General features: G+C 44.3%; 1 protein-coding gene across 2 annotated transcripts in view; it reads right to left on the bottom strand.

Annotated features, from left to right (window-relative positions):
• Positions 1–17,178: 17,178 nt before the first annotated feature.
• The window catches only part of ENKUR (enkurin, TRPC channel interacting protein), a 21,372-nt gene continuing 11,425 nt past the window's right edge, over positions 17,179–27,125 (bottom strand). For both annotated transcript variants that reach the window (XM_034760233.1, XM_034760234.1), the window contains 2 exons: positions 19,664–19,810; positions 17,179–17,564 (listed from right to left, as the gene is read on the bottom strand). In XM_034760233.1, the coding sequence (XP_034616124.1) occupies positions 17,391–17,564; positions 19,664–19,810 (321 nt within the window). In that variant the 3' untranslated portion in view covers positions 17,179–17,390. The remainder of the gene's footprint in view (positions 17,565–19,663; positions 19,811–27,125) is intronic.

The following is a 27,125-nucleotide window of genomic DNA, read 5'->3' as shown; positions in this document are numbered from 1 at the left end:
AGTATAGTGACCACTGGGAAAAGGTTTCACTATGAATTCAAATGGCAAGAAACCCAGATAATGGAAGATGGGGACCCACTCCTACAACCTCTTACTCAAGTGAGAAATTCTTGTTCATGTGAGTAAGCCTACTGAAGTCAAAGGAACTACTCGCATGAGTAGGGGTTACTCAAATGAGGGAAGGTTGTATTAGTCAGTGACATAAAACAGATAAAATAGAAAATATAGTAAAAATGATTATGACTTTCAAGAGTGTACTGTTATTAATATAATGACCTACAGACCATAATTCCTTGCAAAGATGCACATATCAAACTACTGAGAAAATAATGCTGAATACATTTTAAGAGAAATAACTCATATGTGGCTGAATATGAATAAAGTACAAGAGCTGTGGCATTTTCAAGTGCCAATTAATTTTGCATATTTTATTTCCATTGTACAATTACATTTATGACAAAAAGGAAACATGCACCAATGTTTCAGTAACAAAAGTAACTTACTAAAGAAAGTCTCAGAGGGGTAGCCGTGTTAGTCTGGATCTGTAAAAAGTGACAGAGTCCTGTGGCACCTTATAGACTAACAGCCATATTGGAGCATAAGTTATCGCTTTGTCACTTTTTACTAAATAAAATACCTTATATATGTGTGGTGTGCACAGCATTTCCCATTAGCTATGGCCATTCAAAAGATTTTAGTAGGTCTGAAACCAAATTTAGTAATATAATGGAGACAAGGAGTAATATTTAATAAATTGTATACCCAAATGCTTGGAAACTGTATTTTTCAAGTCTATCCTATTTCTAGTCAGATGCTAGAAAATAGATATTCATTGGTAACATTACAAAATATAAAAGTTAGTCGTGTGGAATTTTATGGCAGAACTATTTACACTTTTCATACACTATTCTCCCTAATTTATAAATAAGGCTGTTTTTGTCATGGATATTTTTAGTAAAAGTCACGGATAGGTCACAGGCAATAATGAAAAATTCACGGAAGCCTGTGACCTGTCCTTGACTTTTACTAAACATCCCCATGACAAAATGGGTAGCCTGGGCAGCTGTGGAGGTGGGAGGAGGTGAGGCTGGGAGCTCGAAGGTCCAGCTCTGCTGGTGGCTCGAAGCTGCAGGGGTCTCCCCTGCCTCCCGCGGCAGCTAGGAGCTCTGGGGATCCTCCCTACAGCCCGCTGCAGCTGGGAGCTACCAGGGTCCCTCTTGCCTCCTGCGGCAGCTAGGAGCAGTGGGGACCTCTCCCCCCCGCCACCAGGTCCTCCCTGCTGCCCACTGTGGCCTGGGAGCAGCAGGGATCCCCCCCCCCTGCTGCCGGGTCCCCCTGTCACCTGTGGCAGATCCCCCTTGCTCCCCCTGGTGGCTAGGAGTGGTGACGGGGAATTGCGGGTCTCCCCTCTGCCACCTGCGGTGGCTGGGAGCTGCGTGGCAGGGGACCCTGCAGCTCCCAGATGGTGCTGGCTAAAGTCACGGAGGTCTTTGCAAGTCATGGATTCTGTGACTTCTGTGACCTCTGTGACTAAATCAGAGCCTTATTTATAAATAATAATACTCTACACTGCCTCTCCCTTTCATCTGAGAACCCCAAAGTGGTTTACAAAGGTTGTGCAGTATTATTGTTATTATACCCATTTTTCAAAGGAACTGATAGCGACCCAGAGGCTATTTGACTTTCCAAGGTCCCACTAGTGGTATAATCAGTAATAGAACCCAAGTTTCCTGATTCCCAGTTTCCTGCTCTAACCAGTAAATATCTCTGCCTTTACTATGTTTTCAATTACATTTTTATTTAATACACACAAAACTATGGTAAAAGAACATTGAGATTGCAAAGTCAAGTATTTAAAAGTTGGAAATGTCAGAATTAAAGTTGTCTGTGCATATTGAAACCAGCATGGTTCATCATCAGAGTTGGAACTTTTAGATCTACTGCACAGACCTCTGCTACTGAGCTGAGTAATTGATAGCAATAGTAGGTTGTCATCCTGTATATGGACCGTCACTAGAGGGGGATGAGACCCACACTTTGCCACGGGGTGTCATAGCTATTTGCTGGCAGCAGGGGAATGGCAAGACTCAGGAATCTTCCAGGCTCCAGAAGGGAGTGTGCTCTAGCGGGCAGAAACTCTCCTGCCTGCTTCCCCTGAAGCTTGACCCCTTCAACCTTGTCCCCTCCAACATGTCTCTTTAACAGCCCTGTCCTAGTGCTTTTCTCCTTAACTACCTGGTTCTAATCTCCACTTCTCAGGCTTCTCATCCCAGTCCCACTCTCCCTCTCTGGGCTCACTGTCCAAGTCCCCATCTCCCCCGACTCACAGTCTGTCCCTTTGCCCACACCCAGTCTCCTTACCCAGTTCCTCCCTCATACCCCACATTCCCAGTCTCCTTGCCAGCTTCAGTTCTCCCATTCATGCTCTTCATCTGATCTGTAGCTCCCTTCCTCCAAGTTTCCCATGCCTAGTGTCCCTTTCTACATAAGGACCCAGGGACTAGACTCTGGGTTGCAGAGCCTGGGGCAGCTGATTTTCCCACGGTGCCACCAGGAAGCCATGCAGAGGCATATCCAGGGAGCACTGAGTAGGCGCCGCAGGAAGTACTGTCCAGGAGACCCAGAGTGACAGTACCTGGTCATGCCTCTATTTAACCCTAGAGGTTGCCTGGGCAATCACACAGACTTCAGTCTGCTGCAATGCCAGATTTTGCCTCATCTCCTGATCTCTGACTCCAGCCTGACTCTGACCTAGATTCCTGCTTCTTGATTCTAATCCAGTATTACTTCTGATCTCCAATCTCCGACTGTGGCCTGACTCTGACCCTGATTCCTGCCTCTCGAACCCAATCTGGTACTGCTTCTGATCTCCAGTCTCTGACCCTGGCCTGACTCTGACCCTGACTCTTGTTTATGGGACCTGGCCTTGCAATTTCTCCAACTCCAGCCTGGTGACTCCCATCCCTGGTGAGCAGCTGTGACAGCTAGGCAAAATCACCTATGACCCGCATTCTTTCACTCCAGGATCTACCTCTAATATCAGTCTCCCCTCAACCCTCCCTGGCTCCCTTATTGCTTTTTGCTCAGCTAGTCCCTGTTCTCCTCATCTCCCGCAGCTCCTCATCCAATCTCAGTGTTCCCTGCCCAGCCAACTGTCTCCAGTCTTTCCACCATTTCCCTCCCTGGCTCCCAGTCTCAACCTCCACTCTATCCCCATCTCCTATCTCAACCAGTCCTAGTCTTCCCTTCTCCAGCTCCCAGTCCTACTCTCCTTGCCCAGCCTCCCCTCTCACCTCCTAGATCCCAGTCCCAGCCTCTCCCCACAACTCTTAATCACAGTTTCTCCCCATCCCCTTCAGTCCAAGACTCACCACACTCCTTCTCTTAATCTTCTCCTTTCCCTCCCTGTGTTCTGGATTTTGTCCCCTCTGCATTTGAATCAGCTGGCTTCCTTTCTACAGGAGAAAGACTCTCAGTCTCCATACCCAGCCCCACCCCAGCCCAGAGCAACTGGGAACAACAGTTATGAGGAAAATCCTTCTGATCCTTGGGCTGGAGCATGCTCCATCTGGTCAGCACTAGGAGCTGTGAGAGGCTCGAGTATATTCAGAGAGGACAGAGTTTTCAGAGTTTTTAGCTGGTACATTCTAGTAAGTCTCTGAGTATGCGTGAACTGCAATTTTTTCAAAGGTTTATAACTTAGTCATATTTGGACAGATTTTCCACAGAAACAGCAGAAGGCATATCATTGACACAAAGGCCACCTCCTTGCCAAATTTCATGTTCCTGCTCCAAAGCATGGGGATACTAAACCTGGTCAAAGAAAAGGTATCAAGAATTTTTTAATATGGGAAAACCAAAATATTTTTTCCTAGCCTCATTCGCAGAAATGGCTGAAACATTCTGTCTCAAATTTTCCAAAAGACTTCAGCATGCTACTGGAACCCTAGGGATTTGGGGTACAGAGTGACCCCAATAATTACTACAGATCTTGGGAACTTAAAACAAAAGTTAAATAGTTATCATGAAATGTTTACCCGATATGCTCAGATTATTACCAAGATAAATTGGGGCAACAAATTTAAGAGCTTTACATTGCCTTCACTGCTAGTATGCCACACTGTAGAGACTGGCCATGGTGTATTATCTGGGTACTCTGAACTGTACTGGGATGGGGGTGTAGGTAATCCATGGGTTCCATAGTATGAATCCAAATTGTTCCGAGTGGGTTGTGTGTAGTCCGTGGATGAGTGAAGGCTTAAATACGTCTCCAACCTAAAGCAGCATCTTATTGATTTTCTCCACAGATTTTAACCCACTCCTGACTGGTTATGGAGTAGAAATTCCAGGCAGATGGTTAGATTTTGGGGCAGAACATACTTATTAGGTCTACCTCTGCAGCTCATGAGCTCCCTCTGTTCAAAGATGTGCTGGTCAGTCACCAAATGCCTAAAAAGTTCTTTAGCATAGATGGATGACCTCCAGTGGCTTGGAAGAGAAGGTCATGTCGCCAGTCTGGAATCTCTGGGACTGTAATATTGTAGTGGTTGCTCAGCCTAAAAGGATAGTAAAACCATAGGTAGTAAAGAATAATGAGTGGAACCCACCCCAGACAACCCAAGGGGAAAATGGTGGGTATTTATAAATAATTTAACTTGACCTTGTAAAGTGCATCTTACCATGATGTCTGAAGTCTTGCAGCTGAGGAGGGCTCACAGAACTGGCTGAGGCAAGAATTTTTGTGTGTGAAAAAAATAAGACAATGATAAAGAGTAGCATCTTTTGACCTTAAAGCGGTGGCAGCCCTACCTGTGCAGTAGATGCAATGTAATTCTTGTCTCACGCTAGACAACAATGCATTTTCATTTGCCTTGGCAGGCTCTTCCACCTCTGGAGGGCACACACAGGCAACCAATATCCTTAGGTTGTGAACTGTGATGCAGCATGCAAGGAGGAAGTAGGCAGCGGCGGCTCCAGGCACCAGCGCACCAAGCGCATGCCTGGGGCAGCAAGCCGTGGAGGGCGCCCTGCCGGTCCCTGTGAGGGCAGCAGTCAGGCAGCCTTCAGCGGCATGCCTGTGGGAGGTCCGCCGGTCCTGTGGATTTGGTGGCAATTCAGCGGTGGGTACACCGAAGCCGCGGGACCAGCGGACCTCCCGCAGGCATGCCGCCAAATCCGCAGGACCGGGGACCTCCCACAGGCATGCCACTGAAGGCAACCTGCCTGCCGTGCTTGGGGCAGCAAAAAAGCTAGAGCTGCCCCTGGAACTGGGTCCATGACAAAGTAAGTGAGATCCTGCAGAATGCTAACCAGCAGCTGGAATACCAAGAGAAAGATGCAAGACAAGAAGAAAGAGAGAGAGGCTGGATAGCGTGAAGAGAGATTGACGTAGATATCCCGATTTTATAGGGACAATCCTGATTTTGGGGTCTTTTTCTTATATAGGCTCCTATTACCCCCGACCCCCTATTACCTCCCACCCCAATTTTTCACATTTGCTGTCTGGTCACCCTAGTTTGACAGCACAGTTTTTGAGCAGGAACTCAGGTTGAGGGAGGAAGATAGCGCACAGCATGAAGAACTGTTTGAGAGGATGCTTGTTCTCATGGCAACAAGACTGCAGGATCCAGCTCCAGATGCTTTTCCTGTTGCAGCCCCACACACTGAGTCCCCTCCACGTTACCATGTCCTCCAGCCCATGCACTCTTTGGACAGTACTGAGGTGGTCTATGTCAGAAGGAAGGAACAGTCGTTGGAATGGCCAAACGTTCCCCCTGCAGTCCTCCACTCCAGGTCAGTCCAGCAGCAGCCCATGTGTGCAAAACGCACTAGAAGAGCCAAGGAGAACAGAGACAGTCAACACCCAGAAATAGTTATTGGGTGGCACTGAACGGAGCTTCACTGTGCACTACATTTCCTCATATGCACTGTTCACTGGGCTTTGTGTTGTTTTTGTTTGTTGTATTGTAAGTTTTGCTGGCAGCAGGTCTGCCTATCAGATTTTTAACATGGTGAATTTCTATTACATGATGATTTACAAATAAAGCATTCCTTATGCACACAAGGTGGCATTATCATGATTTATTACATTTATTTCAGAGGAACCTGATCACAGTAATCCATAAGCTGTGCTTGGAGTACATGACCAGTTTAAATAACATGCATAAAAACCCATTAGTTTCAAAACATCAATCACAATTAAGTTGTGTGTTTAAGTACATGGCCAGTTTTTATAAACTGCATAAAAGTTTTCATCCATGCCATCACAGTAAATCAAACTGCGTGATGAGGGACATGACCTAAGTATACAAAAGGCATAATACAAATTCATAAAAGCCACCTTTTGGATCTGGCCTACACCCACATGATGACTGCAGCACAATTACAAATATATTTCATTCCCTATTCATTCATACTACTGTACACAAACATTTCATTCCCCCTCACCCACTAGAACATGCACACTCATAATGTGGCTGCATAAAGCATTGTTGATTTCTGTTGTGCATGTGGATCCTGCCCCAGTAATGACAGGTGCACTTTCTGGCTGCAAGTACCAGTCTAGAAGTCAAGCAGCATCTTGAGTCCATTTCTGGTGAAACGGCTCACCTTTGTTGTCATAGCCATATTGCCTGCTGTGCTCTGCACAAATAATGCAGATAGCACTGACCACACTGACTTCCAAACATTCTGTAACCATCACCACTGGGATTTCAATTTGCCAAACTCACATTCCACCCTCTCCTACAACTCTGGAGTGTCACTGAACCTTCTTTTGCCAGGTCCTCTGAAATCAGGGTGTGGTTTCCTAAACCATGGTAAAAGGAGGTAAGCAGGGTCTCCTAGAATTATAGTGAGGATAATGACTCTATTCCCACAAAATGACATTATTATAAATTATGTCCCAGCTTGTACATGAAGATAATTTTCTGATTTTAGAAAACCTGGCAACATACACTTGCTAGTACAGCCCATATTAGTGTCCATGAACTTGCTCTGTGGTCAACCAGGGCCTGCACAATGGAGGAATAGTACCCTTTTCATTTTATGTACTCATGTGTTCTATGCAGTGGGCAAACTATGGTCACGAGTCCCTTCAATGGCCCTAGTACAGTTTGAAAATCCCTTCCTTTCAAAACCAGCAATTACAGTATTTCAGGGGCATTGCTTATGCTCACCACCTTTAGGTATATCACAGTCCTGATCACTTCTCAAACCTCCACCATCACAACCCCAACAGCGGTCTTGCGAACATCAAACTGGTTACCAACAGATCTATAACAGTCTGAGGTAGTCAGCTTCCAGATGGTTATAGATACCTGCTTCTAGACTGGCATGTCTTCCCTCATGTGTGTGACCTGATACCAGAGGGTCATGGCAAGTTGCTCACAAAGCTCCAGGAATATCTGCTTCTTCATGCAAAAGTTCTGAAGCCACTGCTGCTCACCCCAGCTCTGCAAGAAAATGTGATCCCACCAATCTGTGCTCATGGCCCTGCTCCAAAAGTGCTGGTCTACATATGGGGAATCTGTGGTTATGGCAACCGGCAACCGAATATAATTAGTTTCATTCTAGAAGGACAGCCACTTAGATATTTGTCATTGTTTCATGCTGTATTTAAAAACAGGCATACAGTTTTGCTATGCATAACTTTCAGGAGCAAATGGTCTCAGTTTGTAGAAGCATCTTTCTTATTTATCAAAGAAACATTATAGATAAGTGCAGTGTGAATTTTTTCCTAGTTGTTTCATTTTAATATTGATAATCACTACCTGAGAAGTCCACAGGACTTCAGTTTGACAAAATTATACTTTATGTATTTTGACCATATTTTTAATTTTGTACAGGTTTCTGTTTTGTCAGTGGTTTATCAATATCTGAGCATGATGTAATGTTTTCTAAAAGGTAAATAAAATGTTTGAAAAGAGTAATATCGCTCTCATGCTGTGGACAGAAATCCCATTGAGCTTAATGATTTTGCAGAAAGACAGATGATAGAATATGGTTCAAACTCTTTACTGTGGTACCATACCAGGCTATAGCAAGTTGTAAAGCTGATCAACAGATGCAGCACTTGTACAAATGAGCTCTGCTCCACCTGCAGCCCACATTCAATTCCTGTGAAGGTTTAGCTCAACATCTAGAAGTGCATAATTAGTTTCTCAAGCCTGAATTTTATTCTAGCACAAGATTCAATTATCCTGTGCAATTGTATAAGTGGGGCACAGTTGGCAAAGGTAATCTGAAGAGCCAAATGTAGCATCAAACAAAAAATTACACCTTTTCCTTCTAACCAGAGTTGCCACCTGTAGGAAGGCTTCATGCTCTTAATTATCATTCTTGGGGTGTGTTTTTATTAACTGTCCTGTCAGTTGCTCTTTTAAGGCTTCATTCAAAAACTATTGAAGCCAATAGAAAGATTCCTGCTGACTTCAGTGGGTTTAGAATTTCACATTTAAAGCTTTTCCTCGGCTGAATAATCTTACATCATTCAGGAAAGCCCACCACCAACACAGCATTCAGGATCTTCTTTACAACTCTCAGTGGACTTCCTCTCTTAACATCCTTGGCAATAGTCGGAATATCATACTGATACCCAAGATGGGTCAGTTTTCAGGCTCCTACTGAAGAATATTAATTTCTCTGCAAATGAGAACCACAGGAGGTACTCTGATGTTGAAATGAGCTGTTAGAAATGTTTGAAGTCCTATGTTTTTATTACTACATTAGTATTTATACATAGTTATTTATAAATAAAATAAAGGAAAGAGCAAAATTCTGCTCATTGGTCTTCACAATAGCTCCCAATTTGGACTGTCTGCTCTCTAAGTATATTTTGTCAAATTTCCTGGAGAGAGTTAAAGGATAAGAATGTTTTCCTTGTATCTGTACTTTAAATGGTATTCATTTTAACATTTTATCTACACTCAGGAGTTCTCATAATACTCATAAAATATATATTTAAATGAATAGAAAGATTATATCCTCTCTGTATGGTTACAGAAGCTATGCACGTTCCTCAAGAGGAGAATAGTCCAAGTCTCAACAATCTGTATGCAAAAGTGCTATTATGGATTATACAAATAAAATCAGTATGGCTTCCCAAACAGACTAGTGGCTGCCCAATGTACTGCGAAATGGGGGACCCAAATCCAAATCCTTGGCCCAGCTCAGTCCAATGCTCCAGGCAGTTGGGGCGGAATGCAGTTCCTCCACAGCCCTCCCGAGACTGGAAACTACTTTTGTTTCACTCAGGAAACTAGAAGCCTCCACAATAACCATAATGTTTGTGTTTTTTGAGAAAGGCCTGTGTACTTAATTCAGAAATAATGTGTCACTTCATTGAGTCACTGCCACAGCATATGCTCTTTGTTAAAATATACAGTATTAGTAATTATGTAAACAGTAGATGTAAATTACACATTGAACAGCTGCTGGCATCTTCTACAGTATACGATATCCTCCATTAATAAACATATTTGCTTGAAAACAAGGTCACTGGATCCAATCCTACATTCCTTGCACACCCAGAACTCCGATAGCAGACTTCAAGGGCAGTTTTGTGTGTCCAATGAACACAGGAACAGAGTTTAAAATGAGTAGAATTATAATTTTCATCCACATTAAGGCCCCTTTTCACTGCCAGGCTAGTGTAGTGACCTTAGCGTAAAATGAGAATCAGGACCTAAAGAGTACATTAGCAGCTTTCTACCTGTCATGACTGGGGGGTCAGGTGGTCTGACCTAGTGGGCAGACAAGGAATTGTGAGTCAGGCAGGGTCAGGTTACCAGGAGGTCAGAGTGCAAGGCAAGCCACGAGTCAGGCAGGATCAGGTTACCAGGAGAGAATGGGAGCAGGTATTGCAGGGAAAGCAGTCCTACACAGGGAAAACCCAGTTGCATGGACAACTTTCTGTTCCTGTCCTTTGTTAAATAGAGGCTGAGGACCAATCAGAACCTCCCAGTTCTCCACCAATCTGATCCCAGGACTGGAGTCCTCTGTCTGAGTTCAGCTGCTATTCTGGCACCTGTTAGCAAGTCACTGGGTGGTAGGTCAGGACTGCCTAGTCCCTAAGAGCCCTGTAGACCAGCATTCAAGACCCACAGTCCCTGACATCATCCCCTCCCCAAGGGGCCCCTCAGGGTGATGTAGGACTAGGCATTTTGTAGTGATTCCTATGGCATGCTTGCACAAATGCAGGAGCGTGTACATTTTCCGCAGGCTCCCATGTGCGCTCCTCAGGATCACACCCCTCTCAGTCAATAAGATACCAGAGCCTGCCACATTTATATTTAGAGTCCAGGATCTCATGAACCAAATAATCCTCAGGGCCTTCTACCAGTACTGCTGGAGGAGCTGGCTGCATCCTGTGAAGGAAAGGGTTTTCTGTGTAGAGTTTCAAAAGCAATACGTGAAATACCAGGTGAATCCTCAGAGAGTGGGATAGCTGAAGTTCAAATGTGACTGGATTAACTTATTGCAGGATCTTAAAAGGATCAAGGGATCAGAAGCCTAGCTTGCAAGCAGGTCTGTTGGTATGTAGGTGCTCTGTGGAGAGCCATACCTTTTGTCCCATTGAGTAGGTGGGGCTTGCTGTTGATGCTGGTCCACATACTGCTTGTAGTCTGCTCTGGCTTCTTCCAGGTGCTTGTTCACTTTTCCCTGGGCCCAACAAATCTGCTGCACTAGGTCTGAGGTGGCCGGATGTGGAAATTGTGGGTGGAATCGGCATGTGGAGAGGTAGACCTGTAGATGCATGGTCTGCATTGTTGTAAGTAAATTACATGTAAGGGAGAAGTGAAAACCAATCATCCTGGTGATGATTGACGTAGAATTGCAGATACTGCTCACGAATTTGGTTGGCCCTTTCCGTCTGGCTCTTGGACTGGGGATGATAAGTGGAGGAAAGACATACGTAGACCCCCATCAGTTGCAGGGCTTTGCATCAGAACCAGGCTGTGAACTGAGACCCTCGATTTGAGGTGATGTGTTCTGGAAGGCCATGGAGGCAGACTACATAGCTCATCCATAGCTGGGCTGTCTCTTCAGTGGAGGGGAGGCCTGTGCATGGGATGAAGTGGGCCATTTTGGTAAAGTGGTCCACTACTGTCAAAACTGTTGTAAAGTTGTTGGACTCTGGTAATTTTACAATAAGGACTATGGTGATGGCTGCCCAGGGTCCAGATGGGGTGTTGAAGGGCTGGAGGAGACCATAGGACTTGTGGCTTGGTGTCTTGGCATGGGCACAGACATCGCAGGAGGCAATGAATGACTGTATCATTGGTTCCATCTGGGGCCACCAACAGGAGCAGGATATTAGTCTTTGGGTCTTGAAGTGGTTGAAATGTCCTGAAAGGGGGAAATCATGGCATAGTTGCAGAACTGCAACTCTTTCAGGGCCAGGGGGAACATAGACGTGTTCCCTCACATATGTGATCCCTTTCTGGGAATCATGGCTTGCTTGTGGATAATAGCTTGTTTATCAGGTGGAATTCCTGAGGCAGAGGCTTAGCATATCAATCTATGTATATCCTCACAACAAGCTGCACTGAGAAAGTTATAGAGTTTGAGAATGAGGGTGGTTCCAGGCTGGGACCTCATAAGTTGGTACCATACCTTTGGGACAGACCATCAACCTTGCCATTTTTGGATCTAGGGCAGTATGTGATGATGAAATTGAATCATGAGGGAGGGATAGCTCAGTGGTTTGAGCATTGGCCTGCTAAACCCAGGGTTGTGAGTTCAATCCTGGAGGGGGCCATTTAGGGAACTGGGGTAAAAATCTTTCTGGGGATTAGTTCTGCTTTGAGCAGGGGATTGGACTAGATGACCTCCTCAGGTCCCTTCCAACCCTGGTATTCTATGATTCTATGAGAAATATAGGGCCTATCAAAGCTGCTGTTGGTTTAGGGCTTTCATCCTTTGTAGATACTCCAGATTTTTATGATTGGTGAATATCTTGGGTGGGTGGCAAGCTCTCCAGGTAGTGCCACCTTTCTGCAAAGGCAGTTTTTATCATCAGGAGTTCTTCATCAAGTATTTTGGAGTTTGGCTCTGTGGGAGTGAGCTTCCTTGAGTAGTAAGTGCACAAGTGTCACACTTGCTCAGGACCAAGTTGTTGGGAGATGACAGCCCCAATCACCATACTAGAGGGGTCAGTTTATACAATGAAGGCTTATCTGACATCTGGATGAACCAATATGGGTGCTGTAGTAGAGGTGAGTTTCAATTGGTTGAGTGCATGCTGGGCCTCAGGAGACCAATGGAAATGGGTATTTTTCTGGAGGAGAGCAGTGAGGGGCTTGATTTATTTTGAAAAATGCAGGATAAATCATCAATAAAAATTGACGAACCCCAGAAAGCATTGTATGTTGCATTCTGTGTGGAGAAACTGGCCAATCTTGGACATCTTCGACCTTGCTTGAGTCCATCTGGATCCCTTCTGGGGATAAGATAAAGCACAAGAACTCCATGGAGGCCTGATCAAAGGCACACTTCTCGAGCTTGGTGTGAAGGCCACACTGCAATAAACATTCCAGGACTGTTTGGACATGAGTGGTATGCTGTTTAGGGTAGCTGGAGAATGTTGCCCGATCTTTAGGTTATGTATTATTTATATACATTACTTAAGAATCCCGTTATCACTTTGAGGGTTGACAGGTTCATGCCCCAAGAGCAGGCCCAGTATTATTCAAATTATTATATAGTTGGGAACCCTGATGTGCACAGTTGCAACACTCACATTATAGGAACTTTTTTATATTTACAAATATAGTTTATTTAGCATAGTCACAAACACCCCAACTTTGTAAGACAGATAGAGATACGACAGAATGTACATCTGCACATCCATATACTCACACCATCTCCTGTAGAACAACCTGAAATGTTAGCCAGCATCTTTCTCATCACCCTCCCCATCATCACTGGTGGCCATCATTCTGGCACTTTCCAAGGACTACATCTCCTTCTCCTACCACCCTTAGGCTGGGATGCCACTTTTATAATGTTACGCTGACACCGCTATGCTGAGAGGACGATTTTTCCCCTTTTCCTTATTTCTATTTCCTCACCTTACTAATATTGGAGTGTCTTTTTCCTATAGGTTAGTATTATCAATTATCTCAACTTATCATATACATCAATTTGTTACCATGGCCTCTTGTGACTAGGTATCACATTTGTTATTTCTGTCCTAACTGGTTATTTCAGTTCCTTCCAAATTCCAAGTTGTGGTGTACCTGTTAAGTTTAAAAGAGTATGAACTGAGGAAAGCCCCTATGCCAACCTGCTTTAACGCATCCTCTATGGTAAAGGTTGCAGCCATACATGGGCCTTATGTTTTAGCTCATCACCATCTATCTAGGTGAAAGGTCCCAAACATATGTATGCTAACTTTGCCTTACCTCAACATACAGGATGTGGCCTGCAGGCCCCTTGTGTTACAGCCAAAATATACTGTAATATCAACCTATAAACCTATTATAATAAAACAAATAATCAAACCTATAAGAAAATAAGAAACTTATAAGAAACGATATAATATAGGCAAGCAAGCAGGCTAGCCTTAGATGTACCTGTTATGTACATCAGTTTGTTGCCAGGACACTTCTGTGGTTGAATTATGTACCTGTGGTCCGAACTTCCCCTTAAACTCTATCTTCAGCTCCCCAAATACTTGGGGTTTTCCATTGGGCCATTTATCTGTGCAAAGTTTATCTGTTCAAAGTTCATAGGCCTCAAGCCTTATGCTAACTTGCTGAAGCTCATGTCTTACAGGATATAGGCCTGTAAGTTTCTTGCATTACTGCTGAATATAATGCAAAGCAGAATATAATGCAAAGCAGTAAATATAATAAAGGCAAGCTAGCCCACTGGGCTACAGTAGCAGTGAAAGGCAAACTAGTCCTAGCCCACTGAGCTACCTACCTACTGGGCCAAGATGTCTCAGAACACATCATTTATAAAATGTTGGAAGGTGGCTGGGGAGTTGGTCAACCCGAAGGGCATTACGAGATATCTGTAGTTGCCATACCAGGTTCGGAAGGCAGTCTTCCACTTGTCCCTTTCCCTGATTTGCATGAGGTTCTTTGCTCCCCCGAAGTCCAACGTCGTGAATATGGGCAACTCCCATGCAATCCAGCAACTCAGGAATCAGGAGTGGGTAATGATTCCTGATAGTTATCTGATTCAATGCATGGTAATCAACAGAGTCAGAGACTGCCGTCATTCTTTTTGATAAAGAGGACTTGTGCACCAGCCTCCAAGGTCGACTTGCGGATGAACCTCTGGGCTAGGTACTCTTGGAGATATTCTCAGAGCATGGTCAGCTTCGTTTCTGACATGGGATACATTTGTCCAAATGGTATTTTTGCACCTGGATGCAGCTCTATTAGGCAGTGATAGTCCCAGCATGGAGATAGGGTTTCCACATTCTTCTTTTCAAAAACATTGGCATAGACCTGGTATCTTGAGGGGAGTTCAGATGTGGCTTCAATGCAAGGTTCTGTCTGGATAGCCACTCCCATCTGGGTCTCGAGGTTTGGATGAGCTACTGTTCCCCAACAGTGCTGCTGACAAAATTCTGATGGGAAACAAACTTCCTGTGCCTGCCACCAAATGAGCGGGTTGTGGAGGGCCAGCCAGGAAATACTGAGAATCAGGGGAAAGTATAGAGAATGGATCACATCAAATTGTAACATTTCTCAGTGTCCCTGAATCACAGGCGCCAAGGGAACTGTTTCCTTTATTACTGGGCCAAAAGACAAAGGGGAACTGTCAATAGTCTCTATAAGGTCAGGAGTGGCCTTGCATTACAGGGGAATCTGCAGGATCTGGGCTGCCACTGCATCTATGAAACAGTCAGCTGTACCTGAGTCAATGAGGACTGGTAGGATGGGATTTTGCAGGGACACCCCAGCTATGTACAAATGGACTGGCACCTGCAAGTGTGGAGCCATCGGGCAGGACACTAGATGTGTTCCAGTCAGACTGAAGTATGGTGGAGCTTTTTTCCCTGATTCTTTGGAGTTCATATGGGGTAGCCAGAGATCGAGTGATCTGACTCCCCACAGTAGAAGAGGAGGTGATGCTGGAGTTGTCATTCCTTTTCTATGGGGGTGAGCTATTGACAGCCCACATCCACCTACACTGGCTCGGCAGGCGGCAGTGGTGAAGAGATCAGAACCTAGACTGGAGGGTTTCAAGACCCCTATTTTTTGCCTCCCTTTGTCCCCATAACTAATTGTCTACATGGATGGTGATATTCACAAGGGCATCCAGATTTGTGGGCATCTGTACCCAGGCTAATTCATCTTTAATTTCTTCTTGCAGCCCCAATCAGAACTGGTATGCCTGTGCCGCCGCATTCCAGACTGTAACGGCTGTGAACCGCTGGAACAGCGCGGCATAGGAGGCAATGGTGCCCTGCCCCTGTCAGAGCTTCCTTAGGGCAGCCTCCACCATTTGCATTTGCTGTGGATCACCAAATAATACTGACATGGCTTGGGGGAAGACCTCCCAGTTCAACAATACTGGGCTGTCATACTCCAAGAAAGGGGAGGCCCAGTCTGATGCTTCCACCGACAGCAATCTGATGACCAGGCTCACCTTTGCACGATCAGTATTATAGCACTGAGGATGCATCATGAACAGAAAGTGGCACTGGTTTATAAAACCTGGAATTGCTGGAGATTACCATCACACCATTCTGACCATTGTATCAGGTAACAGGGCTGCATGAGTCTGTCAGGAGTGCGGCATTTTCTGCACACAACTGTGTGACTTACTCTGGCAAGAGAGCTCATTCGCCGAAGTCAGCTGGACAACTTGGGCCTGCAGTACTTGGCAGTCAACCTGAATGCAGGAAGCCCCCTCAGGCAAGTCTAGTGCTCCCAAAGATTTAGCCAGGTCCATTCTATTGGCATCAGGTCCACGCCTGTGGCCTAAGTGGTCCTTGCAAACTGTTATTACCAGGGCTTGAGAAATCTGAGCTAGTGATTGGAGCAAAAGTCAGTCTGGGTCAGATACCAGGAGGTCAGCTCAAAGCAAGCCAGAGGGTAAGGACTCATGTGTCAGGCAGGGTCAAGTTACCAGGAGATCAGGAGCAGGTCTTGCAGGGAAAGCAGTCATAGGCAGGGAGAACTCAGTTGCATGGACAACTTCCTGTATTTGGGTTAAAATATAAGCTGGGGATCAATCAGGACCCCTAGTGTTCCACCAATCAGATTTCAGGACAGGAGTCCTCTGTCTGAGTTCAGCTGCTATTCTGGCAGTTGTTAGTAGGTCACTGGGTGGCAAGATAGGGCTGCCTAGTATTTCTACACAGCAAAGAAAAACCCATGGTTGAAATGAATGAAACAGTCCCACAAACCCAAATTGGCTGGCACAGATCAGTTACAGGTTTTTCTTTGCTGTATAGACATATTCTAAAAGTCCTGTAGACCAGGGTTCAAGATCTCTGGTTCCTGATGCTACCTGAAGTCAGTTTTTATCTCTGACAGCATAATTGCTAGCTACTATGGAAATGACTGAGATGTCACAAATAAAGCATTATGTTTTAAAGTGGGAAACAAGCAGCAGGAAGGAGAAGCAAAAGTTTTAGTTTTCATGCAAAATGCAATTGTAGTTTATAATATGCCAACATTGCATTATGCCCAAGTCATGCCCATGTGTTGTAACATCACTTTCAATTTAACATTATATGTATAATGAAAGGAATCAAAAAGTACTCCTCCTGCTATACATTTATCACAGGATTATAAAATCATTCATTCCCCAACACAGTGTACTCTGCTGTCCATGGTAACACTACTATTGGAAGGTTACACTTTTTAGTGGCCTCCACTGTAAATATACTGAAAATTGTTCTTAGTAATAAAAATGAAGAAATAAAGCAAAGTATGATATAGTAACCAAATTGTTTATAAACAGAATGATCCAAAGCTTTCCATTATTAGCAGTTCTTTAATAACTAGTATGCAAGTCATTTCCACCCTCAGTGTGTTTACCAAGTTCACTTCTAAGATGAATTAGTTCAATTACTTAGCATTTCCATGCCAAAAAATAAGTGCTTTGAACATATCAAAACTGCCTTTTATCAGTCTTTTATATAACATTCCTAGGAAAACTAGATAAAGGAGATTTACTTTAAGAACAAATAAAACTTGTACTTCTTTATTGAAAATGAAAATAATATAGAATTTTATTTGAAAAAATATGTGAATTATACAGATGAAAAATTCCTTAAATGTAACAACTTGCTAAAATTCTATTATATTTGTATAAACTTGCTATTTCTGTCTCTGAATAAGGTGGACTTGTTTCATTTCCTTCTTCTAGGCATCTACATTTTCTTCTCAGGGTAAAAAAAATTCTTTGCAAGGCAGTTCTTACTTATTTGCAATGTAGATAATTTTGTGCTTCTCAATTATATTAATGTCATGCTCCAGTTGTTTCATCTGTGCTTCCAGCCTTTCTTTATGGATCTTCTTTGGTAAGGTGTCTATTTCTACAGAAAGGCCCTGGAACTCATGATGTACCTCTTCCCAATTCTTTTTCAGACCCTAAATCCATTATATGAAAAGAAAACTTATGAGAATAATTTATTTTGTTTAAATGCTATATTTATACAAAGTATTTAGCAATATTAACAAACATTTTGCCCTGTGATATGTGCTCACCTCCCTTAACAATGAACAGATGTTAAAATAATTGATTAACAGCTGGATAACATTTAATGGGGTCAAATAAGTGGGCACAATTAATTAATCTCTTAAAAGTCAATGTAGTAACAGCAAGGATGAATTTGGCCTGGTGTCCTAAAAAAGGTAGGGTGATCCAAGCAATGCTTACATTTTAATGGAAAGTTAATATATTACAGATTTAAAATGGCATTCTAAAGTGACTACATTTGGCATTACAAGACTTGCTTTATCTGTGTACTTGTAGCATGTATCTGTGCATGGTTGTGTTTTATTTGTAATGGCTATTTTCGAAATCTTTAATGATAATCAGGTAATGTAATCTGTAAATGAGTTAAAAAAAAGACTATGGCAGCATGTGCATCTAAAGGCTGAATTTGGGCCTGTTTACTTGCTGGTTTATAATGTTATTTTTCTTTACAATCAAAGGCAGTAAAATATATGTATGAAGCTAGTAGCAATTCAGCAGACATGAGGCATTCTTTACTGTTTTGTATTTAATCATGAAAATTAATATAAGATTTCTGAAACCTTCCTAGAAGAGTCATTACTTTTTGTCATTTAGTGGTACCTTTTAATGTGTGCAATTCAGATCTGATCCTGCACCACTGAAGACAATGGGAGTTTTCACACGGATTCCAGTGTATAGACCTATCGGAGTTTACTTCCTCCCGGGAGAAGTGGGGAGTCCAAAACATTTGACATAAGAGTCAAAATTTCCCTCCACGGCTGCTCCAGGGGCAGCATAACAATGTGTTGATCCTTCTTATAGGTTAGATTGTAAATTGACAATCTAGTCCTATATAAAAAATTATGAATTCTGAATCTGTGAGAAATGTATACTGAATCTATTCTCAAAGCTCTTTTTTTCTCATAAAAAGTATACCCAAAGAAAGTGAAATTGAGAGAAATTTCAGATTTTTGTCCCTAATTGTTTCCATTTATTTATTGTGACATCATAAAGAATTTAAAAGAAGATATTGGGTTATCCAAATAAAGTAAGTATCTGAAAATTTCCTAACTAGCAAAAAGTACTTCTTTCATCACACTCTGATATCTGAAAAATGTCAGAACAGAATGTTATCAAACAAAAAGAATAAGCGTGAGAAATTCCAGCCCAGATGGTAGGGTTCCCCCCACCCAATAAATGTTGCAAAGGGCCAATAAATAGACAGTTACAATGAACATGCTTCCTCTATAATAACTATTATTGTGAGGTTATAAATAAAAGACTCACCACTTTCACAATCCATGGTGCAAACTGAGAAATAGTAGTGGCCTTCTCTCTTTTGCTTTACACAATTTTGCCATTATTGGTGCGAGAGCCTTCTTGTTGACAGCTCCTGACATCTCTGACAGTCTTCCTGTCTGTATCTCTCCACCTCATACCTTGTTTCAAGTCTCAGCTGAAAATATCTCTTTTTCCCCTTGCCTATACCTCTTTATTTCTCTCTCCCTCTGATATTATTTGTTATCTAATCCTTTTCACTGTATTAGCTAACGCTGGAAAACATTTTGGAATATATGTTGTATGAAATACACTATACATTAAACATGGCATGTCATGAATTTGGAAAAAAAGAGGAAGTTGTATTTATCGAAGACTCAAAAGGCCCTAATCCTGCAGCTGAATCCCTGTAGCTGCCTGGAGCTTCACTGACTTCACTGAAGCTATGGGGGAAGGGATCCAGAACTGAAGCCCCAGATGGGAGATACATGTAAAATTGAACTTTAGAGCATCCTAAACCTGTGAAATTAGAGTCAGATCAGATTGTTTGCCCAGCCCTACTTATAATTATTCTAGAGCTCCATCTAGTGAAAAGCTAGCCAACCCAAACACATTGTGTCTTGTACACCATAGTACTTGGATACACTGTATATTTTCCTGTCACTTATATGGAAATACAAATCTAATTTGTCTTTTGTACTTACCACTAAGAAACCTAAATCAAAATGAATACCTGTAGGAGACTTTCCCTTTCTTCATCAGAGAGACGTTTCATGGCTTTTTGCCTCAGAGTCTCCTTGACATAGGCATCATACTCTTCTTGGGCTCTCTTTACTTCCTCATTTCGTTTAATTACGTATTTGGGAGTAAGACCATAATCCTGAAAGGTCAAGGAAAAGTTACCTATAGAAACTTATAAGAAGAAATCAATGAACAATATGATATAAATATTATCAGTAATGGTATTTTAAATGTACGAAGGTAACTTTGAATATTGTTTATTACTATTGAACAATAAAATTCACGTCAGGGCCATCTTCTGAAAAGCATCAAGCCTGATTCTTCTGTAGTCCGTCCAAAGTCTGTGAAAATGACTCTCATCAATTTTATGTATAAGGCCTCAGAACCAGATGGAAGTAAAAACTGAAACCTCCATATCTAAAGATTGATAGACTTGCCTATTGAACAGTTTTAGACCAGTTAACCAGTGTGCAACTAATTTTATATCAATACTTTCATTACATCAAATGCCATACTTCGAAATGTACATTCCTTTGCTTTTCATGTGTACAGATTTTTGTTATAATATTATATACCATACAAAAAAGTCTAAATGTTTAATATAATGTGTTGCAGAATGTCTCAGTTATGTCTGAGAGACATAGTTTTGCATTAGGAGTGATATAGCAGTTTCTCTGGGCAGGATTGTGTTTCAAGGAGGTACACTTCCTTCAGAAGGTCCCAGATATACATGGGGAACACACCCACTACATCATCCTTTAGAGCACTGTACTCTTCTCATTGCACTCAGCTAAATCTGCTCGAGGAGGCAGTCAAGGGCTCACCTCCTCTCTACCATCTTTGGGGTGGCTTGTGACCCAATGGGTGCTGGGTGGGACTGTGACTGTGCTTGGCCATTGCATAGGTGGTGCAAGGGATGGGAACATTTTTTGCTCCTTCCTCGGTATTTGCTCACTTGCTCAGCTATTGGGCATGAGGTTCCTATGAATTCCAGAGGTAATGTACAAAACAGACAAAAATCCCCTTGACTGGAATGTGGCTTTATATACTAAAATTTACTTTCTAATGGATCTTTCAAAAGTGTTATAAGTATTAGTGTAGTTTCAAATGTAAAATTCTGCATAAATTGGTGGGTAAGCAAACATAATGAACACAATTTTCTTTGTGATATTTTGTATGGTTTTTCAAATCAATATCTTGTTCTGTACAGGAATTCTGCATTTATTGCAAGTTTTATGATCTGAAGATGGATTGCTGCTCCTCTTTTGGACATAAAACAGGCGCTCATTTGTATGGAAAAGTGTGTGATTAGGTAAAACAGACAGCATATAGCAGTTTTACTCTTACCCAACTTTTGCAGATGAGAGTATAAGGATATTATTAATCCTAATCAGCATTCACATTACCTTTCATAAAGATCCAATGATTTAGATGTGAGCTGATATGTATGGATACTAAGAAAATGTATCAGGAGGAGACATATACTAGTACCATTCTGGAATGTAAACTGCAGTTTGTAGAGATTTTGCAATTAGTGAACCAATGACTATTTCAATTTTAGCTGTTTTTGTTACACTGGAGGCTCAGGGTCCTCTGAAGGCTGAGAATCCCAGACATTTTTCTGCTTTATTTCCTCCCAAAAGCTGCATATCACAACGACCATCCAGTGCATGGAAAGTTTGGGCTCTATTAGAAGCCTACCAATACCACTCCTGAAATGGCATAGGGTCACTGCAGAGCAACATGAAGCACTGTTTCCCCAGTGACTGAGCATACTGCCTTTGCAATACTCCCTGGCTGGCCTAGGAGAGATGTGAGAGTGAGTCAACGCTGAGGCTTGGTCTACACTACAGAGTTAGGTCGATGTAAGGCAGCTTACGTTGATCTAATGTGGTCAGTGAACACACTACAGCTTTGCTCCTGCTGATGTAACTGCCCTACTACACCAACATAATAACTCCACCTCCATGAAGGTGTAGGGCCTATGTCAGTGTACTTAGGGTGCGCAGTGTCCATGTGGATACCGTGTTACTTACATTGGCTGTTGGCTGTTATTCTTGTGAATTTCACAGCTCCATGCTGAAGCTGTGAAATTGACAAGAAAGTCAGGCTGTCATTGGAGGCAAGTGAGGGGCTCTAGCTAGAGCCTGGCTTCCCCCCAGGCTTCCTGCTGGGCTGTGCCCACCCAACTCCCTGCTGGCAACTGGACTGCTGCCCAGAGGCTCCCTGCTCCCCACAGGGAGCCCTGGTGTTGCCTGGAGGCTCCCGGCTCCTCTCCGCTGGGAGCTCAGCTGTCCCCTCAGACTCTCAGCTCCTCAGTGCAGCTGGGCTCCTGGAGGGGAGCTCTGGGCCTGGAGTCTGAGCAGCTCCTGTTGGGGAGCGAGGAGCCTCAGTGCAGCCATCGGGCTCCCCGTGGGGATCAGGAGTCTCGGGGCAGCTGCCACGTTCCCCACGGGGAGACTCCAGGCAGCAACTGGGCTCCCCATTACTGTTGTGGTTGTAAGTTGACCTAACATAGGTCAACTTACCTTTTTAGGGTAGACATACCCTGATACTCCACAAGATAGCATGTTGTGCAAATTTCAAGCTTGTTTTTGGTGAAAATGTAATGAAAATTAATTTACACAGAAAACTGTAAAGAACCAAACCCTGGGAAATGGAGCAAAGCTGAGTAAAAGGTCTTTGCTACACCCTAAAATGTTACACAGCTGAAAAACGGACTTGTAAGCATGTCCGAGTGGCTAAGACATGGATGTTACTACAGGATATGGGGAAGTAGCAGGCCACTCTTCTCCCACCATGATTGGGGTTTGATGCAGTGATATACCGCAAAGATCTCTATGACAGTGGTTCTCAACCGGGAGTACACGTACTCCCAGGGAGTACACAAAAGTCTTCCAGGGGGTACATCAGCTCATCTATATATTTGCCTAGTTTTACAACAGGCTACATAAAAAGCACTAGCAAAGTCAGTACATACTAAAATTCCATACAATGACTTGTTCATACTGCTCTACATACTATACACTGAAATGTAAGTACAATATTTATATTCCAATTGATTTATTTTATAATTAGATGGTAAAGGTGAGAAAGTAAGCAATTTTTCAGTAATAGTGTGCTGCTTCTTGTATTTTTATGTCTGATTTTGTAAGCAAGTAGTTTTTAAGTGATATGAAACTTGGGATACGCAAGACAAATCAGACTCTTGAAAGGGGTACAGTAGTCTGGAAAGGTTGAGAGCCAATGCTCTATGCCATTGTGCAGAGTCCTTGTAAAAAGTATCTCTTTGGGGAACCTCGCTAGCAAGGCTAGGGCCGCTCAACATGTCCAGTTACCACCACGGGATTGGCCCAGTACATGCCACAGACTCTTAGTCCCTTGCAGTGGGCCCCACCCTTGTGGACTTGCTTACTTTGTTTACAGGTGGGGGAAAAGCAAAAGTTCAGATTCAACACAAAACAAGCTCCTCCTGGCGTCAATAAAAAGCAAAAATGTCTGTGGCACCACCTCACTTCAGGGGTGCCTGGGCAGCAGCTTTGTCGGAGTCCTTATGGCTGAGTAGCCAAGTCAGTTTCTCTCTACTGGGCTTGCCTCTGGGGTTCACTGGGAGTGTTTCTGCATGAGGGTTCCCCCTGCTATTTCAGGAACCACTCGTCACTCCCTTCTCAGGGTTTCCCCCCCCTTGCATACTGCAGCTTCCTCATTTTACAGCCTTCCTCCCTAACATGCATGACTGGCAGGGCCAGAGGGGCAGGGCTACCTTAGCACACAGAGCAGGCCAAACCCCTTTCCTGTTAGTGTAGGGTTTATACATGCCTTCACATACCCTCCCACTCAAAAATGACACCAGGGATTCATGTTGTGCAGTGAATGTGCTGTCCTTGTCAGTTGGAATGTCTGTGCCTTGAGAAAAGAAATTAGTGTTTGTATGAGCCTTTCCTACTCTGTGGGACATCTGGAATCTGTACAGTTGTAGAACTAGGTACCAATGCATGATCCTCGTGTTTGTGTCTTTTCTTATGAGCAGCCATCAGAGGGTACATGGTCCATAATCAGTAAAAAGGAGGTCCCTAATAAGTAATAATGTAAAGTATCCAAGGCCCCCTTGATACCCAAGGTTTCCTTTTCGATTACTGAGTATGTCTTTTCACATAGAAATAATTTTTGACTCAGGTACAGTATGAGGTGTTCCTCTTCATCGATGACCTGTGAATACTGCCCCAAGCCCCACATTTGATGTGTCCATCTAAGTCCTTCGAAAAGTCTGGGTTGAAGAGCATCTGTTTGCATCATAAGCTCTCTTGTAAGGCCTTACTGCAAGCATCAAACCACTGCATCTTCTGTGGTTTCGCATCCCTCATCAGGTCTGTGAGGGGGGCTGGACGGTTGCAAAGTTTGGCATGAAGTGCCTGTAATATTCAGCCAAACCCAGAAACTGTCTAACTTGCTTCTTGGTCATGGGTCTCAGATAGCTGGCTAAAGCCTGTACCTTGTCCACAAGTGAGTCCACCATATTCCCAAGTAGGGGGCATCAGAGTTCCCAATCTTGCACTTAGCCAGGTTGGCAGTTAGGCTGTTGCTGGCGATTGACTGCAATATTTTGGTAACATGGCCAAGATGGCTGTCCCAATCTTGGCTATATATAGTTATTTCATCAGCATAAGCAGTGGCTTATCACCCACATAGGAGGAGGACCTGGCCCACTAGTCTTTGAAAGGTTGCCACAGCTCCACATAGTCCATATGGCATTGTTCAAGAGTGGTACAGCCTGAATGGTGGGCAAATGCAGTTTTCTCTCTGGACTCTAGAGTCCATGGAATCTACCCCACACCCTTTTGTAAGATTAAGTGTATATATGTACCTTGCTGCCCCAAGAGGTTCCAGTAGCTTATCTAGCCTAGGGATGGGACCATAGGCGCCAATTCCGTGGGTGCTCCAAAAAATAGCAGGTACTCAGCATCCACCAGCAGCCCTGCAGATCAGCTCCTCCCCCTCCTTCCCAGCGCCTCCTGAGTGCCACGATCAGCTGTCCAGTGGCATGCAAGAGGCACTGGGGGGAGGGGAGGAGCAGGGGCAGGGCATGCTCAGGAGAGGGGGTGGAACGGGGTAGGAAGAAGTGGAGCAGGGGCGGGAAGAGGCAGGGTGGGGTGGGGGTTTGGAAGATGGGGCAAAGAGGGGTTGGGGCTGGGGTCTAGCACCCCCCGGCATATCATAAAATTGGTGCCTCTGCCTGGGGCATGCATCAAACTTGAAAACTGCACTGACTTTATGGAAATCAATGCAAAATCTCATCATACCATTGGGTTTTGGGATGAGAACTAAGGGGCTTCGCTACTCACTGTGTGACTCCTCCACCGTGCCCAAGTCGAACATAGTTTGGAGTTCAGTCTTGATGGTGTCCCACATCCTCCTGGGTAACGGTCAAACAGTCTCTCTTACCATCCATTCAAGTTCCATCTGAATGTGATGGTATGTCCTGGTAGGACTGAAAATGCCTGGGGGAATGCTTGTATCAGCAGGTCCAGATGAGTCTTTTGATATGCCCTGAGGGTCTCCCCCTTCTCAACAGAACTGGTCCTTCCCATTGTTGGGATCTTGGCACCCAGCTCAGGGTCTGTGGTAAGAGGAGTGATTAAAAGGGCCTCCCTATCATGCCAGGCCTTCAGTAAACTGACATGATAGACTGAGTTTCTATCCTTTTCCCGGGGTGCCATATCTCATAATCTAGGGATCTACCTGATGCAGTACCTTGAAAGGCCCCTGCCATTGGCCTAATAACTTGGATTCAAACTGGACAACAGTAGGACTACTCAGTTGCCTGGCTAGAACATGTGTAGCCCCACTCCTTGGTTGTAGGCGGCCTCCTCACATCATTGGGCTTTCTGTAAGTTTTCACAAGGGAAGGTCTCCAACCTTTTAAGCAGCTCACACAGCTGGAGGACATATTGCACCAAATTTTCTGCCTGCGGTTCTTGGCTTTCCCATGACTCCTATAAGAAATTGAGGATGCTTCTGGATTGCTGAGCGTACAGGGTCTGTGGTAAGGGGAGTCTGGCCACACCTTGAATCTACTAGTCCTATCACTTCATTTCCCTCTACCCACAGTAGGACCACTTCTTCAGTGGGGCTTTTTCTTGTGTGCCTTAGTGTCTGCAGTCCATACTTGCCCATAGTCACACTCCATGTAAGAGTAATCTTTGCAGAAATGACCCACCTGTCCATAGGAGAAACACTTCCCAACTGATGGTGTGGACACTGGAGGGCGGCACTGTGGGAGGCTCTCCTGTTGGTCTGAATTCTCTTGGGTCTTGATATGATCCTTACTGTGTAGTGATGATAGGGCTGATGAAGAGGTGTTCCCTCTCAGGCTGTTGCCCTTGCTTGTCATCTTGACATGGAGTCCCAGCCTTCTTTCTGGAAACCAGGGTCCTTGTGAAGGTGAAACAGGCCTTTCGCTGCGTGTTGCTGTCTTCCAGCGAGTCCTTCTGTCGCCCAATGACCAGCCCTCATGCGTCTCAGTAGGATTATCAACAGTTAGATTGTTCTCCATAAAGCCCACTGTCTCAAGGTCTCATGCCTATGCCTGAACACCCAGGCCATTTTTCCTGGAGAGTGAGCTCCAGCACCTGTTCCCCTGTCTGGGACTCTGGCCTCAGCCACCACCAGCAGTGGTCTTTTTAACTTCTGAACTATTACCCGAGGGCATGCATCTGGCAGGTACCTCTACCAGAAACACTGCCAGGTGGGTCTCCTCTGAGATATCTAAATGACCCTTGTATAGTCCCGGGTTGCTCCCAAATCAAGTTTGCAGTATGTGGCTTGAGCAGGTCCCCACAGCTGGGGCACCAATAGTATGACCCAGTGCTCTGGGGGCCACCTCACAGCAGATGTCACCCACTCAAAAGTAGCGATAAACACCTTGGGGTCATTGGCAGGGCCCATCTTAGCCAGCTTCACTGGGCATCTGATGGGGGGACATTTGGTGGGGGGGCCTCCGAAGCCCCAGTTGTTCCTTGGGACTAAAGTACTGACAGCATCTGTTGCACCAAGTTCTGTTGTTCCTGTTGGCACATGGCTAATTCCCTTATCATCTGTTGCTGCTGTTGCACAAGCTGTTGTTATTGCTGGGCTCCAACCTGCAGCAGCTGCTGCTGCTGCTGTAGGGTGGCCTGCTGCTGCTGAATCTGTGATCCATTTTAATAGCCATTCCAGATCCATTACAAGGTTGTATTGGCCAGGTACTTCTCAACCTTAAACACCGCTAGGGTTACCATACGTCCGGATTTTCCCGGACATGTCCGGCTTTTTGGACTCCAAATCCCCGTCCGGGGGGAAATCCCAAAAAGCCGGACATGTCCGGGAAAATCGGACATGCGGTGCCGGGCCGGCGGCTCGGGTGCCGGGTGCCGGGCCGGGGGCTCGGGTGCCGGGCCGGGGGCTCGGGGGCTCGG

This window comes from Trachemys scripta, chromosome 2 (assembly GCF_013100865.1).
Source record: "Trachemys scripta elegans isolate TJP31775 chromosome 2, CAS_Tse_1.0, whole genome shotgun sequence".
In the NCBI taxonomy this organism is placed as follows: Eukaryota; Metazoa; Chordata; order Testudines; family Emydidae; genus Trachemys; species Trachemys scripta.
The sequence above is the reverse complement of the archived record's forward strand: the minus strand, read 5'-3'. Positions and strand labels throughout refer to the sequence as shown.